At 53.3% G+C, this 14,725-nt stretch overlaps 1 protein-coding gene across 8 annotated transcripts in view; it reads right to left on the reverse strand.

The window, feature by feature from the left end:
* Positions 1-11,256: 11,256 nt before the first annotated feature.
* TENM2 (teneurin transmembrane protein 2) overlaps positions 11,257-14,725 on the reverse strand; it is an 867,288-nt gene continuing 863,819 nt past the window's right edge. For all 8 annotated transcript variants that reach the window (XM_045577000.1, XM_045576998.1, XM_045576997.1 and 5 more), the window contains one exon: positions 11,257-13,523. In XM_045577000.1, coding sequence (XP_045432956.1) covers positions 12,762-13,523 — 762 coding nt within the window. In that variant the 3' untranslated portion in view covers positions 11,257-12,761. The remainder of the gene's footprint in view (positions 13,524-14,725) is intronic.

The following is a 14,725-nucleotide window of genomic DNA, read 5'->3' on the forward strand; positions in this document are numbered from 1 at the left end:
TTTTGGAGAGAGGGGAAGGGAGAGGGAGAGAGACACATTGATGTGAGAGTGAAACATGGATGCGTTGCCTCCTGAACACCCCCTGGACACAGACATTCATTGCTCAGTCGGAACCAACAGCACTCAGTGTGTCTCTGCTGGAATCCACTCCTTCCCCTCCGGTCTCTCCTTATCCTGGTCCTCCCCGCCCCCATCTTCCTATTTTCATCTGTGCTCTTTGCACTTACCTACGCAGGAACCTGCGGGTTCTCCCATCATCCATCTCTTCCTGCTTTTTGACCCAAGACCTACCTAGCTCAGGCCCTTTTGTCAAATTCTTATAATTTTAATGGTCTTAATTGATCTCATAACTTGCATTCTCACCAATCTTTACCCCTCCGTTATACCTCCCAATCTTTCTAAAGCAAGTGTCTAAAGATGCATTCCTCAGGGTCAAAATAAAAAAAACCGTCTGGGCCCTGGCCAAAGTGGCTCACTTGTATAAAGCGTCGTCCCATTCACCAAAAAGGTTTCAGGTTCGATTCTGGGCAGGGCATACCCCTAGCTTGTGGGCTTGATTCCCACTTGGGGCATTAATGGGAGGCAACTAATTGATCTTTCTCTCTTTCCTTTTCTCTCTCTCTAAAATCAACAAACATACCCTCAAGTGAGAATTTAAAAAAAAAAAGCTTTAAAAATGGTCTGGGAGCAAGTAATCTGGGAAATGTTGGCTTCCCTAAAGGAGAGAGACTTTCGTGCGGTGGGACTTCCTCAGAGCCCTGAGTGTACCTGCAGCCACAGGGAGCGGCCAGGAAGACAATATGGAATACAAAGTGCCCACACGTCTTTGACTAAAGAACCAGATAAATACTCTCAGCTCTGCAGGCCATATGGTCTCTGTGGAAACTACTCACCCCTTTCATTGTAGCTGAAAGCAGCCTTCCCCATCTGTAAACTCCAGGGCATGGCTGTGTGCCAAGAAACCTTTATTTACAAAACAGACCCCTGGCCCCAGGCTTTAGCTTACCTGTCCCTCTGGTGAGGTCATCAGCGGAATGACAGAGGCCTGGGTGTCATGCTGGAGGCCTTGCCTTCCCGACTCCTCATGTACGTTCTACCTATAGGAGCCTTGGATTCTATTTCCAAAACATGTCTGCGTTTCCACCTCCTGCTCTGGCTTCGATGGAGACCTTCAGCGCCTGCACCTGTGCAGCCTCGCACGGGGGCTTCCTCGCCCCATCATTCGCTACAGGCCCCGGGACACCTGTTGCCCCCCTCAGTGGCACTTCACTGGGGTTGGGGTAAGTCCTTACCATGTGATGGAAGGCCCAGTGAGGGGCTGGCCTGCACCACCTTCCTGCGGTGATTTTCTGATTCCTCCTCTCAGAGAGCATTTGAGCTTGTGAATGTGGTTTGCTAATGTTTGATTCTCCTCACCTCTGGCCTCTTAAGAACACTCCTCCACACCTGGTGGCCAGTGTGGCTCAGCAGTTGAGCAGCTACCCAGGAACCAAGAGGTCACTGGTTCGATTCCTGGTCAGGGCACATGCCCGGGTTGCGGGCTCAGTCCCCAGTGGGGGCTGTGTAGGAGGCAGACGATCCATGATGTTCCTCTCTTACCGATGTTTCTATCCCTCTATCTCACTTCCTTCCTTTCTGTCTAAAAAAAAATCAATTAAAAATAAAAGAACATGCCTCCTTTCCTGGCCAGTGTAGCTCAATTGGTTGGGCATTGTCCCATGCACCAAGAGGTCTGATTTCTGGTCAGGGCATATGTGGGTTGCAAGCTTGATCCCTAGTAGGGGGTGTGCAGGAGAGAGCTGATCATTGTTTCTCTCTCATCAATGTTTCTCTCTCTCTCTCTCTCTCTCTCTCTCTCTCTCTCTCTCTCTCTCTCTCCCTCCCTCCCTCCCTCCCTCCCTCCCTCCCTCTCTCTCTCTCTCCCTGACACCACCTCTTAATCCTTTTCCTCCTGTAGGGAGCAGATGGCATTCATCTGTTGGGACAATTAGGAGCCCAGATGTCCCTCCAAGAACTAGCTCTCCCACTTGAGGTGAGGAATGAGGATTATGAGCATCACAGGGTCCTGCATGGGAAGATTTTTCCTTTCAGTTTTCATCTAACGTGTCTTTCTCTAAGCCTCTGTTGTCTTTCTTTACTGTGTGGTGCATGAGTGGATCCTGAGTTACTCACAACAACAAAAAAGCTACCAAGAACATTCTGGGACAACTGGGGAAACGTGACTGCCGCGTGCCCCGCAGGCAGCACCACCGCGTCGGTGTGGATGGTCAGCGTGTCCCTGTCACGGAGGCCATCACTCCGGCTCTTGGGAGCTACAAGCATCCTGATGTCTACAAATCACTTCCAAATGGCGTGGTCACCACTGGGGCTTTTCAGAAGCACAGTGGGGCGGGACAGAACTCAAATGTGGCACAAAGGTGACCAATGGTTTGGCTCAGTGGATAGAGCCTCGGCCTGCAGGCGGAAGGGTCCCAGGTTCGATTCCGGTCAAGGGCATGTACCTGGGTTGCGGGCACTCCATATTTCTCTTTCATTGAAGTTTCTAACTCTCTATCCCTCTCCCTTCCTATCTCTAAAAATCAATATATATTTTTAACAAAAGGTGAACAACTGGTCCATGGTAATGAGAAAGGTATGCATGTCATATATATTTTTAATGTTTCTATTGATTTCAAAGGGAAAGAAGAGGGAGAGAGAGATATAGCAACGATGAGAAAGAATCATTGATCTGCTGCCTCCTGCACATGCCCAACTGGGGATTGAGCCCCATAACCCGGGCATATGGCCTGACTGGGAATTAAACTGTGACCTCCTGGTTCATAGGTCGATGCCCAACCACTGAGCCACACCAGCCAGGCCCATATTTTATATTTCATTCAACACTCATCTCAGGGAGCATGGTTTCTATGGTGGAACGCACATGCTTCCATCAGTGCTGCCTGCACTTCAGCAGCTGCTGGTAGCCTGAGGCCTCATGGCATTGCTTAGAGTGTTCTCCTGACTTCCAGCCTCTGAGCTTCTGATGTTGGGCTCCGAGCAGCTTTATCACCGAGCCCAGCACACACCCGTCTCTTTCTGGATGAGCCATATGCCTGAGTCCCAAAGGTGTCCCATAGAGCTTAACATGCGAATAGCGGAGGAACAGAAAACACAGTCCAAAAGATGGGTGAGAAACGGGTGAGAAACCTGCCTAGCATATTTCAAATCTGGGGAAAGGAAGATAGACGTGGGTGTGACTTTGGGTCACAACTGTGGCCTGGTCCATCCAGACAGCTCCCTGATGTCCCTGCAGGAGCTCAGCTGCGGGTGGCTTGCAGTCCCTCCGATGTCCACCCATGGTCCCGCCTCCGGACCGAAATCCCCTGGGAGGTGCCTGCATGGAATTGAGGGGGACCCGTGGCCCTTCCCTGATCTCAGTCTCCTGGGGTCTGAGGTGGCACTTCCTGCACCCAGAACTCATTCCAGCCTCAATAAACATATCTAACCCTGTAGATTCAGACCCAGACTTGCCTGACATTCAAACCCAGGCTGCAGAGTGGCCGGTATAACATCACCTCCCTCCCCGCAAAGGAAATAGCGAAGATTGCACCTGTGCATGAGAGCTTGCACCTGAGGACTTGGTCAAGCTCTAGGCCCATCTGAATGGAGGTTGGTATCGCTGGCATTCTAGGGCACGAGGACCGGGAGCCCTTCTCTCTGGAGCCCTCCTCTCTGCGGTGCCCACGTTCAGCTCCAGAGCTGAGAGAGACGGATGTCCAATCAGCAAGTTAACAAGTAACGTGGCTGCCCCTTCCTGCCCTCCCCCAAGGGGCAAGGTCCAGAGGTGTGCCTTCGGCGTGCTAGACTGGGCATGGGAATTCTCGGGGCAGGTGGGAGGCAAATTCCCACCCCAGGGGCACAGTTCACGGCCTGGGTTTGTTCAGCAGAGCCCTCCTGCGGGCAGGGGGGCAGGAACTCCCTGCTACAGGTGGTGGCGCGGTCTCCATCTGGGAGGCATCCCCCGGGGAGGCGTGAGCGGGGCTCACATCACAAATGGAGCTCCGGAGCCAGAAAGATGGAAAACAGTGAGCCCAGTGAGGCCTCGAGGGGTGAAGGAAGGTGCTCTGTGAGCGCCGGGCGTGGGGGTGGGGGTGCAGAATGCAGAGGCTGGAGACCGGGCTGGAGGCTGGCTCTTGAGCTTCCTCCCTTGCAGTGCCCTGGGCCCACTTCTCGCCATCCCTACTGGAGCTCCAGGACGTGGGATGCGGGCGTGTGTTCTGGATGCAGGTGTTTTGTGCCTGGAGCCGGGAGGGGTGTGCGTCTGCACGCTCAGGCTGCTCTCCGGGCAGCCAGCAGAGCAGGTGGCTCTTGCCACAGAAGTTCCATGTGCTGCTAAGCCCAACACGCAGGGGACATTCTTTAGTCTCCCCTTCAACAGGGATGCTGCTTGGAATACAAACATCAGCGTGCACCCACACACACACTCGTCATGCTTCTCCTCCTAGTCCCCCACTCCACATATACTGCTTAACCCTCCCCCAGCCCCAGCCCTTCACACGTGCTGTGCTGACCTTCTTCCAAGAACATCCCTGCCTCGCTCTCTGCGGCCGGCGTCTCCCAGGCCCGATAAAGAGCACGCGGGGTGGTTGTTGGCCTCCGGGGCTGGGTCTCTGCACCATCTCCGGCCTCAGTTGCCCTGTGCATGGTCCCTTTTTCCAGGGGCTGGGTAGTGTGTGTGTGTGTGGGTTCTCAACTGAGTTCCTGGGACAAGACTCTGGGCTGTCCTCAGAGCCTGTGTCAGGGACACCACCTTAGGGGGTGGGGGTGGGGGACGCAGGAGGGGACGTTGGCTGGGATGGTCTCAGGAGACCTCCCTGCCCAACCAGGAACTGGGACCACTTCAGAAGTCACTCATGCAGGCGAGCAGCAGGCTCTGTGCCCCCGTGCCTATGGCCCAGTGGCTGGGTGTGGCTTCCCCTGGGAGCCGTGTGACCTGGCTTGGGCAGCATATTTCCACGGGGTAGACATCCCTGCTATGGCTGAGACACCAGGGTGAGGGCTTAGCACAGGATAGGACAGGACAGGACAGGACAGGAGGGAGGAGATGGAACATTGTCCCCTCATCTCAGGCCCTAGCCTCCTCCCCCAAGCCCAAGGGGAAGGCCCTGCGCCTCCTCACCATTGTCATTTCTCATGTGGGTTGCTCTGACTCTCACTGTCACACACTGTGGGCTGCCCCCGCTGGACAGACGGCAGCTGCTCTGTCCTCAGACGCCCAGTGTCTCTGCCTGGAGGTCTGGGGCAGAGGGGGGTCTGGAGGGTGGGCGGAGAGCAATCAGTTCTCATGAACTGGGGTAGTTCCTGGGTGGTGGGGCCCAGAAGAGGGGCAGAATCGGGGCGGGCACCCCAGTACTGCTGAATGCCTCCTTAGGGGGTGAGCTGTGTAACCTTGAACAGGACTCTCACTTCTGAGGGTTGGGGTCTGGGTGGGTTGGGGGAAGCGAGGGAGGAGCAGGGACTCTCAACTGAGGGAATCCTCCCTCCCCAGAGGACATTCGGTGAAGCATGGAGCCACTGTAGGTGTCCTCTCCAGGCAGGCAGGCAGGCATCTGGGCGAAGGGTGAGGGGGGCTCTCTAAACTCTTGCTTCTCAATCTATTTAGCTGCCTATCACCTTCCCCACACCGGCCTGCCGCGCCCAGATTTTTACGGGAAAGGCTGCCACCTAGTGGCCCAACTGAAAACTTACCATTTACCAAGAGAACGCCAAGGCTCGGGAAGCGGGGGTGGGGGTGGGGGTGGGGGTGGGGGGGCTTTGGGAATAGATGGAAGTCAGTCTCTGGGAAGAGATCCCGCCTAGAGCTGGCTTTTCAAGGGCTGCCTCACACCCAGAGTGCCAGTTCTGGGCACTGGAGGGAGGCTTCGGGCTGCCCAGGAGCCTCAGGGGCTTGGGTGTAGGCACGGTAGGCCAGAAGCTTGTTGGGAAGTCCTGACTCAGGCCCCCCGAGGACCCCTGAAGGTAAGCCTCAGCTAGACTTTTTGTTGTTGTTGCTAATCCTCACCCGAGGATATTTTTCTTTTCTTCTTTAAAAAATGTTATTTTTATTGATTCTAGAGAGGAACGGGGGAGGGAGAGAGAGATAGAAACATCAATGATGAGAGAGAATCATTGATGGGCTGCCTCCTTCAATCCTCACACTGGGGATGGAGCCCACAATCGGGCACGTGCCCTGACTGGGAATCAAACCGTGATTTCCTTGTTCATAGGTCAACGCTCGACCACTAAGCCACGCCAGCTGGGCCTGAGGATATTTTCCCATTGATTTTTAGAGAAAGTGGAAGGGAGGGGGAGAGTTAAAGTGAGAGAAACATCAATATGAGAGAGTCACATGGATTGTATGCCTCCTGCACCCACCCTGACCGGGGCCAGGGATTGAGCTTACAACTGAGGTACATGCCCTTGACCAGAATCAAACCTGGGGCCCTTCAGTCTGCCGGCCGACACTATCCACTGAGCAAACCAGCTAGTGCTCAGCCAGACTTCTTTTTAAAAAATATATTTTATTGACTTCAGAGAAGAAGGAAGAGAGGGAGGGAGAGAGAGAGAGAAAGAGAGAGAGAAAGAGAGAGAGATAGAGAAACATCAATGATGAGAGAATCATTGATCAGCTGCCTCCTGCACATCTCACAGTGGGACTGAACCTGCAACTCAGACATGTGCCCTCACCGGGAATCGAACCCTGACCTCCTGGTTCATAAGTTGATGCTCAGCCTCAGAGCCACACTGGCCAGGCTCAGCTAGACTTCTTAAACCCTCTCCTAAGAGCTCCTCTTCTCCCAGGTGCGGCGGGGAAGAAGCAGCTTTGGCACAACGAGGCTTCCCCTGGAGAGAACCCCCAGATCCTGCCCTGGGTGACCCAGGCCGTACAGACACTGTCCCCACCCCCGAGAGGAGACAGAAGCCCGTCCTCACGTCCCACACTGGCCCTGTGTGAGGAGCTCCCCCTCTGCTCTCCCACCTTGGCAGCCTCCCAGGCTCTGTGCTTGCTAACCCCGGCTCCTCCCTCCCCCTTTGCCAATCAAAGGACTTGCCAGTCGGATTTCTCCGCAGTTAGGAGAACCTTAAGGCTCTGCGTGGCCGGCAGGAGAATGTCCAGCGTCCGGGCCTGGTTTCATTCCTGCCTCGTCCTCTTTGCCTGGCGTGTCTGAGGTCACGTGCCTCCGAGGCGGGGCGCAGTCCGGCACACGCAGGCCGCCTGGGAGGCTCGGGCCCGCTGGTGCCCAGGCCACACCTGTGGACATTCTCATTTAATTGCCCGGGACCTGGAGGTCGTGGCCGAGTATAGGAAGCTCCCAGGTGATTCTCATAGGCCACCAGGGACCTCTTGCACAGCCATTGCTCTGCGTGTCTCCCTCCTGCCACACCCGCTCCCCTCTGGGCCCTGGGTGCCCTCCCCACACCTACCTGGGGTTCTCCCACCCAGAGCCCCTCACTGCAGTGCTCGGGAGAGACCTCTGGCCTTTCCTCTGGGCTCAGCATCTCTTCTGTGCCAGTGTTTAGCCTACTGATTGGCTTGTGAGCTTGTTTCATACTTTAGACCAGTGGTTGGTAAACTCATGAGTCCGCAGAGCCAAATAGCAACAAGACAACAATTGAAATGTCTTTTGAGAGCCACATTTTTAAAACTTAAACTTCTTCTAATGCCACTTCTTCAAAACAGACTCACCCAGGCCGTGGTATTTTGCGGAAGAGACACTCTCAAGGGGCCCAAGAGCCGTATGTGGCTCGCGAGCCGCAGTTTGCCGACCATGGCTTTAGACGGAGAGCTTTTGGACCATGTTTTACTTACCTGTGCATCCCTGATTCTGACAGTGCCTGGGACAACGTTGGGCTTGGGGACTGTGCCCCAACGGGTGTCCCACTCAGCTGCCAGTCTTCATGGTGCTGAGACACCCAACCCTGCAAAGTCACCCCTTCAGAGAGGTCCTGAGGCCATGAGCAAGGGCCTCATGCTGAGAGTGCCTGGTCACCTCCCCTGGGGCAGTATCTGGGATGGCACCCTCCCCACACCCTGGATGAAAATGCCTGCCCCGTGATGAATGGGCCATGCCTCAGTTTCCATGTTTAGAAAATCTGCAAAGATCCTATATAATAAAACCCCAATATGCAAATTGATCAAACAGCAGAACGACCAGTCGCTATGACGCACACTGACCACCAGGGAGCAGATGGTCAATGCAGGAGCTACCCCCAGGTGGTCAGTGTGCTCCCACGGCAGCACAGCACTAAGGAGGAGCGAGCCTGGCTTCTGGCTGAGCCAGGCTCAGCGCTGGCAGGCACAGCGGGGGTGGGGAGGGAGGCTCTCCTGCCCCCCCTCCCTGCAGCACTGAGGACCCCTCGGGGGATGTCTGACTGCCAGCGAGTGGACATCCTGAGGGGTCCCAGACTACGAGAGGGTGCAGGCCGGGCTGAGGAGAACACCACCCCACTTAAGTTTATGATAGTCATACATCGGACCTCTAATGTAATAATAACAAAACCCAGCATGGGGAAAAAAAAGAAAAAAAGACGAGTGTAAAACTTTAGACAATAAAAAACAAACAAAAAACAAAAAAGGAATAAAGCACTAATTCATACAAAAAAAAAAAAATCGCACCATGTCTGAGTACTTACCTGTGCCAACGATAGAGGCAGTGTTTCATGTGACCATCCCAGAAGCCCTGTCTCCCAGGCCTCCCAGGGGGAAACTGAGGCTCGCGGATGCTGCGTTGTGTGCAGACTGCTTGGCCTCGCCAGCATCGTCTCCTCCCCGGCCGGGGCTCAGAGTCCCGCTCCATTTTCTAATCTCTCGTGGAGGCACTGGGGTTCCAGTACCCACAACCCTACGGAGTATGCGCGGAGGGGGGGCGGGTGGGGGGAGATGTGCGCCTTTCCTAGGTGGGGCCATTAGAAATCATTACACACGTGACCTTGCGTCTCTTTCCCATCAACCCCAGAGGGATGGAGAGGACGTCCAAGATCCAGAGGGCCACCGAGAAGGAGGCCAAGCCACCAACGGGAGGAGTTGGGATCTTGGGCGACTGAGCACAGTAACCAAGTCCCATCGCTGACCTGCCAAAGGCCACAGATGAACGAGGGTTCAATTGGTTGTCTGTTAACGTGCGTTGGGTCTGTCTTGCAAAGCAGCTGCTGCTACTTAGCCTAATGGATACACTGGGACCTGCCCAGATCCCCGTTCAGAGAGTCAAGTGACAGCCTGTTCCCAGGTGGCCTGCCATCCGAGGGCACCTGTCCCCTGTCTTGTTCCCTGTGCCACCTTCCAGAATTCTATGTCAGAGTGCAAATACTTCTGAAAGCGGCCAGACATTCCCTCCAGGGCTCACCCACGGATCACTCAGACATGGTTGGCTCAGGAGAGGGTTTCAGGTTCCAGTAAAATCTGGGTGACTCCTAAACCGGTTTGGCTCAGTGGATAGAGCGTTGGCCTGCGGACTGAAAGGCCCCAGGTTCGATTCCGATCAAGGGCATGTACCTTGGTTGCGGGCACATCCCCAGTGGGGGGTGTGCAAGAGGCAGCTGGTCGATGACTCTCTCTCATCAATGTTTCTAACTCTCTATCTCTCTCCCTTCCTCTCTGTACAAAATCAATAAAAATATATTTAAAAAGAAAAGAAAATACTACCACTATTGAAGGAAAAAATTAAAGAAAATAAATAAAACATCAGAGAGGAAGGGAGAGACATAGAGAGTTAGAAACATTGATCAACTGTCTCCTGCAACCCCCACCCCACTAGATATGTCCCTGCAACCAAGGTACATGCCCTTGACTGGAACTGAACCCAGGATCCTTCAGTCCGCAGGCTGGCGCTCTATCCACTGAGCCAAACCAATTAGGGCCCTGGAGAGGTTTTGAAATCCACTTTGAACCTGATCCCACCACTTCCCAGCTAGGGGATGACTGGCCTGTTCCCTCGCCTGCGCAGTGAAGGCTTTGCAATTTGTCCGCTCAGTTCACTCTCATTTCTTCCTCTGCCATCCAGAGTGCCTTCACCTGGGGTCAATGGCCGGCAGCTTCTTCCTTCCTCTTACCCAGATGACCAGGTGGCTCCCCTGCCTGTCCTCCCAGCACCAGAGCACTTGTTGGTGAAATGAAAATGGCTCCCTCTTGTGTTTTGTTTGAAAAAATGCAGCCTCCAATCTTTGTATCTTCTGTCCCATGTCAACCTGCCCATCCGACAGTCTCACCTTGGGCCCTTTGCATATGCCGCTGCCTGGTCGGTCTGGAACCCATGTCCTCTTCTTCCCCTGGCCACCTCCTACTTCACATTCAGACCTCAGCAACTTGTGTGGCATTACCAGGCTAGGTCACATCCCCAGTCATGAGCATCCACAGCTCTATCAGGCTGTCCCTTTCGGCACGAACATCTCTGTCATTTCCTTCACTTTTTCGTGTCATTGTTTGACTGTTGTTTCTCTGCAACCCTCACCATGAGTTGCACGAGGTGAGGACCCACGTTTATATCTATTCACCTCGTCTGTCCCCACAATGGAGCACGGGACCTGTGGCCTGGTCAGCTCAGTAGGATGATGGTGAGCGAATAAAAGGTGAGGATTAAGTGAAAGTACTGTGTGCAGGGCACTTAGCACTGCTCTCAGCACCTATAAATATTATCTCTGAATGATCATCTAACTAGGATTGGTGCACAAAAATTCATCTAAATCCTAAGTCCTCTTCTTACTTGGGTTGTCCTAAGAGTGCACATTTGGAAGCAAATTGACCTAATCTGGAAGAAAATACAAACACATACACCAAGCATGTCAAACTCAAAGGCTAACACGGGCCAAATAAATGAGGCAGGCAGCCCGTGGGCCACAAGTTTGACATGCTTGACATACACACACATACACACAACCATATAAACACATGCATGTCTCCCAAAGTGTGAAGGTGTTTGCCGTCAGTTTCCTGAGGGCACTTCTCAGAGTTAGCAGGGAGAACGCTGACTTCCCAGGGGGCTGCAGGGACCCATTTAGCCTGGGTGGGTCTGGGGGTCCTCACTTCCTATGGGCCCCACCCAGGCTCTCTAGCCCACCTGTTTCATGAGTGAGGGGGCTGCAGGTGTAAGGAGAGACAGTCTAGAATGGAGAGCAGTTTGGGGGTGCTGAGATGCCTCCAGCAAAAGCCCCTCCAGAACGTCACCCTGCCAGCCCGTCCCCCTTTCTCCAGCGACTTTTCACCGTGTCCTCGCCTCAAAGCATTTCCACAGAAGACCAGTGTCCACAGGAGTTTTAGAGACTTTATTTATGTATAAACCATTTAAACACTTTGCCATAAATTATCTTTGCCTGTCCCTAGTCTTTGCTTAGCAGCAAATTAAAATTAATATAAAAACTCGATGAACAATTCATACATGTATATTACAAAAAAGTTCCTGTACCAAAGTTCTTATTAGACATTTTTTGTGTGTGTTTTTTTTTAAAACTCATTTTTGTTTGTTGTTATTTTTTTTTTTTTTGATGGGTTTTCTTTTCTTTTTTTTTTTTTAGTTTTTTTTTTTTTTGTTTTTCTCTTTTCTTTTTTTCTCTCCTCGTGGTGACTGTCATGTGATTGTCTCAGTTTCTGGACCAAACAAACACACTAAGAATTTTAAATCGGAAACAGTGATTGTGCCTCGAGGCTCAGGTATGTACAGGGTGATCTGGAAGTGGTGCCCGTTAGCAAAAGAGTGTCACGATGCCACACCTCTACTGCAACTGATAACCCACAAACTACGGAATCTAGACGGACTACACCCTGTAACTGCGGATTACTGTCCACAATGGAATCTTCAAAGACAAAGGACGATGAGATTCGTCTGCGGGGGCCAGAGCTGCCATTCTGAATTCGAGGGTACGCTCTGCGCTCCCATAGGCTGGCTCAGGCCCCGCTGTGCAGGGGCCCGAGCGTTAAGAGCTGAACGGTAGGTATTGATTCGCTTTGACGTTGGATTAAGGAATCTCCTTTTTCTGCTCCCCCTCCCCCTCGTGTTTTTATTTTATTTTATTATTTTTTAAAATTTTTCTTTAAAAAGTATTTCCAGTGCTCACTCTTTCACGTGTATGCCCCCCCCTCCCCAGTCGCTACACACAAATCGCCCCCCAAGTCATGTTTTAAATGCACCTGTATTGAAACGAAAAAACGCCGGTAAAGTAGCTTGTCCATCAAGCAGTCTGATGGCGTGTCCTCGGCCGGTGGTCCTGGGTCCGGGGATGCCATCTCGGCGTCGCTCACCTGCGAGTCAGTGAGGTAATAGCACGGGAGGCCTGCTCGCCTTCATCTCTTTGTTTCTCAGACGTGTGTTTGCTTTGCTTTTCCGTTTTATTGGCGTGTGTGTGTGGTGTGTGTGCGTGTGTGTGTGTGTGTTCTCTTTTGTTCCTTTTGGACATTTCGTGTCTCTTTCCTGTGTAGACAGACCCAGAACAAGCGGGCCGTATGTTAGGGGAACTCGGAACGTTGTGTGTGTTCGTTCACTCATCCATTCATTCGTTTGTTGTGTGTGTTGTTGTCGTTGGTTGTTTTCCTTTCTCTCGGAAATTGTCAGCCGGGCTTTAGTCTGCTTTGGGAGGTGGGACGTGTCGCTTGGCCAGCAGCATCGGGGCTCAAAAAATGTGAGCCGGCTTGCCACCGGTCCCCAAAGCAGCCCGGCCTCCGTCCCCCTGGTAGGTCTTCGTCTCCTTAGGAGAGGAGAGGACACTTACTCCCGCCCAGCCATCCGGACACGGGATGGCAGCCGGCGATCGTGTTACCTCTTTCCCATCTCGTTCTGTCTTAGGAACTGGATGTTGCTGCTACAGTCCGCCAGCTCCGGGTACTGCTCCACGGGGAGCACGTAGTAGCCCTCGTAGCCCTGCACGCGGCCCGCGCTCAGGAGCTGCTGCCGCTCGCCCTCAGTCCACAGGCGGCTGCCCTCGCGCCCGTCCCGGGCCCTCTGCTGCTCCTTGGCCCAGGCGGTGCCCAGGGCCCTCTGCCGGGCCTGGTCCAGCACGCGGGCCTTCTCTTCGTCCAGGGTGTCGGGGGTGAGGCCGTAGCGGATGCTGAGCAGCAGCGTGTTGTACTGGAACTCGACGTTGGTGAACCTTCGAGTCCTGCCGTTGACCAGCAGCGTGGGCTGCGACACGGTCACGTTCACGCCGCTCTCCAGCACCTTGCGGCCGATGGTGGTGCCCAGCGTGAGCAGGTCACCGTCGGCCGCGCCGATCTTCACGAAGTAGTGGGTGTCCTTGCCCTCGATGCTGTAGTGCATCTTGTCCAGGTAGTAGGCGTTGTTCAGCACGGACGCCACCTTGCGGCTGTCCTCGCTGGCGATGCTGGACACGCCCGTGCTCACCCGCCCTTCTTTGATGGCGAACATGACGCCCTTGCCGATGATGGGCGTGGTGGTGGCGAACCAGTGGCCGGCTTTCTCGCGGATGCTGGCGTGCAGCTTCTTCGTGATGACCTGCCCTTCCAGGGCCAGGAAGGCCTGGTTGTGCCTCTCCGTCGTCTGCTGGACCCCGGTGATGAGCTGCGGGCGGGAGAAAACACGAGAGCTGAGATGGTTGGCACGGGCCGGGAAGTTTGGTACAGAAGAGTCAGCAAGGGAAAACCTGGCCTCCCTGCAAGCCTGAGGCTAACGCATTTTTTAAAAAATTTTATTTATTTATTTTTTATATTTTATTGATTTTTTACAGAGAGGAAGGGAGAGAGACAGAGAGCCAGAAATATCAATGAGAGAGAGTCATCAATCAGCTGCCTCCTGCACACCTCTCACCCGGGATGTGCCTGCAACCAAGGCACATGCCCTTGACCGGAATCGAACCCGGGACCCCTCAGTCCGTAGGCCGATGCTCCATCCACTGAGCCAAACAGGTTTTGGTGAGGCTTGCGTCTTTGATGACATGCACTGACTGTTCTGAAAACATGTTTTTCTTTCTTTAAAAAAAAAAAAAAAAAAAAAAATATATATATATATATATATATATATATATATATATATAATTATTTATTTATTTATTTATTTATTTATTTATTTTTTGAGTTTTTACAGAGAGGAAGAGAGAGGGATAGAAAGTTAGAAACATCGATCAGCTGCCTCCTGCACACCTCCTACTGGGGATATGCCCGCAACCAAGGTACATGCCCTTGACAGGAATCGAACCTGGGACCTTTCAGTCTGCAGGCTGTTGCTCTATCTACTGAGCCAAACCAATTTCGGCCATATGTTTTTCTTGATTTCAGAGAGAGGAAGGGAGAGGGAGAGAGAATGGGAAACATCAACATCGATCAGCTTCCTCCTGCATGCCCCCTATTGGGGAACGAGCCCACAACCAGGGCATGTGCCCTGACTGGGAATCAAACAGGTGACCTCCTGGTGCCTAAGACAAAGCTCAACCAACTGAGCCACACTGGCCGGGCGAAGCTTACCTTTGGAGACTGGGACAGGCTGGCAGTTCCAGGGCTAGGGGTGTGTGGCCTGACTGCTGGAACTGTGCCCCTAACTGAAACAATGGTATGGGGGTTTGCCACCTTGCTGGCATCCGCGCCCAGGCCTGCCCACTCGCCTGGACTGTTCCTTGGAGGAGGAAGAGGGTGGCTGCATTCCGATGGCTTGGCAGCTGCCTTGCCCACTTCACACCCCGGAGTGTCCTGGCCTGAAGGGCGGGGAGTGTGTTTGAGCAGCTGGGAACCTGGCTGCTGTGACTGAAATTTTTTTTTGAGGCCAATGTC

Source organism: Pipistrellus kuhlii, unplaced genomic scaffold (assembly GCF_014108245.1).
Source record: "Pipistrellus kuhlii isolate mPipKuh1 unplaced genomic scaffold, mPipKuh1.p scaffold_m20_p_8, whole genome shotgun sequence".
Classification (NCBI taxonomy): domain Eukaryota; kingdom Metazoa; phylum Chordata; class Mammalia; order Chiroptera; family Vespertilionidae; genus Pipistrellus; species Pipistrellus kuhlii.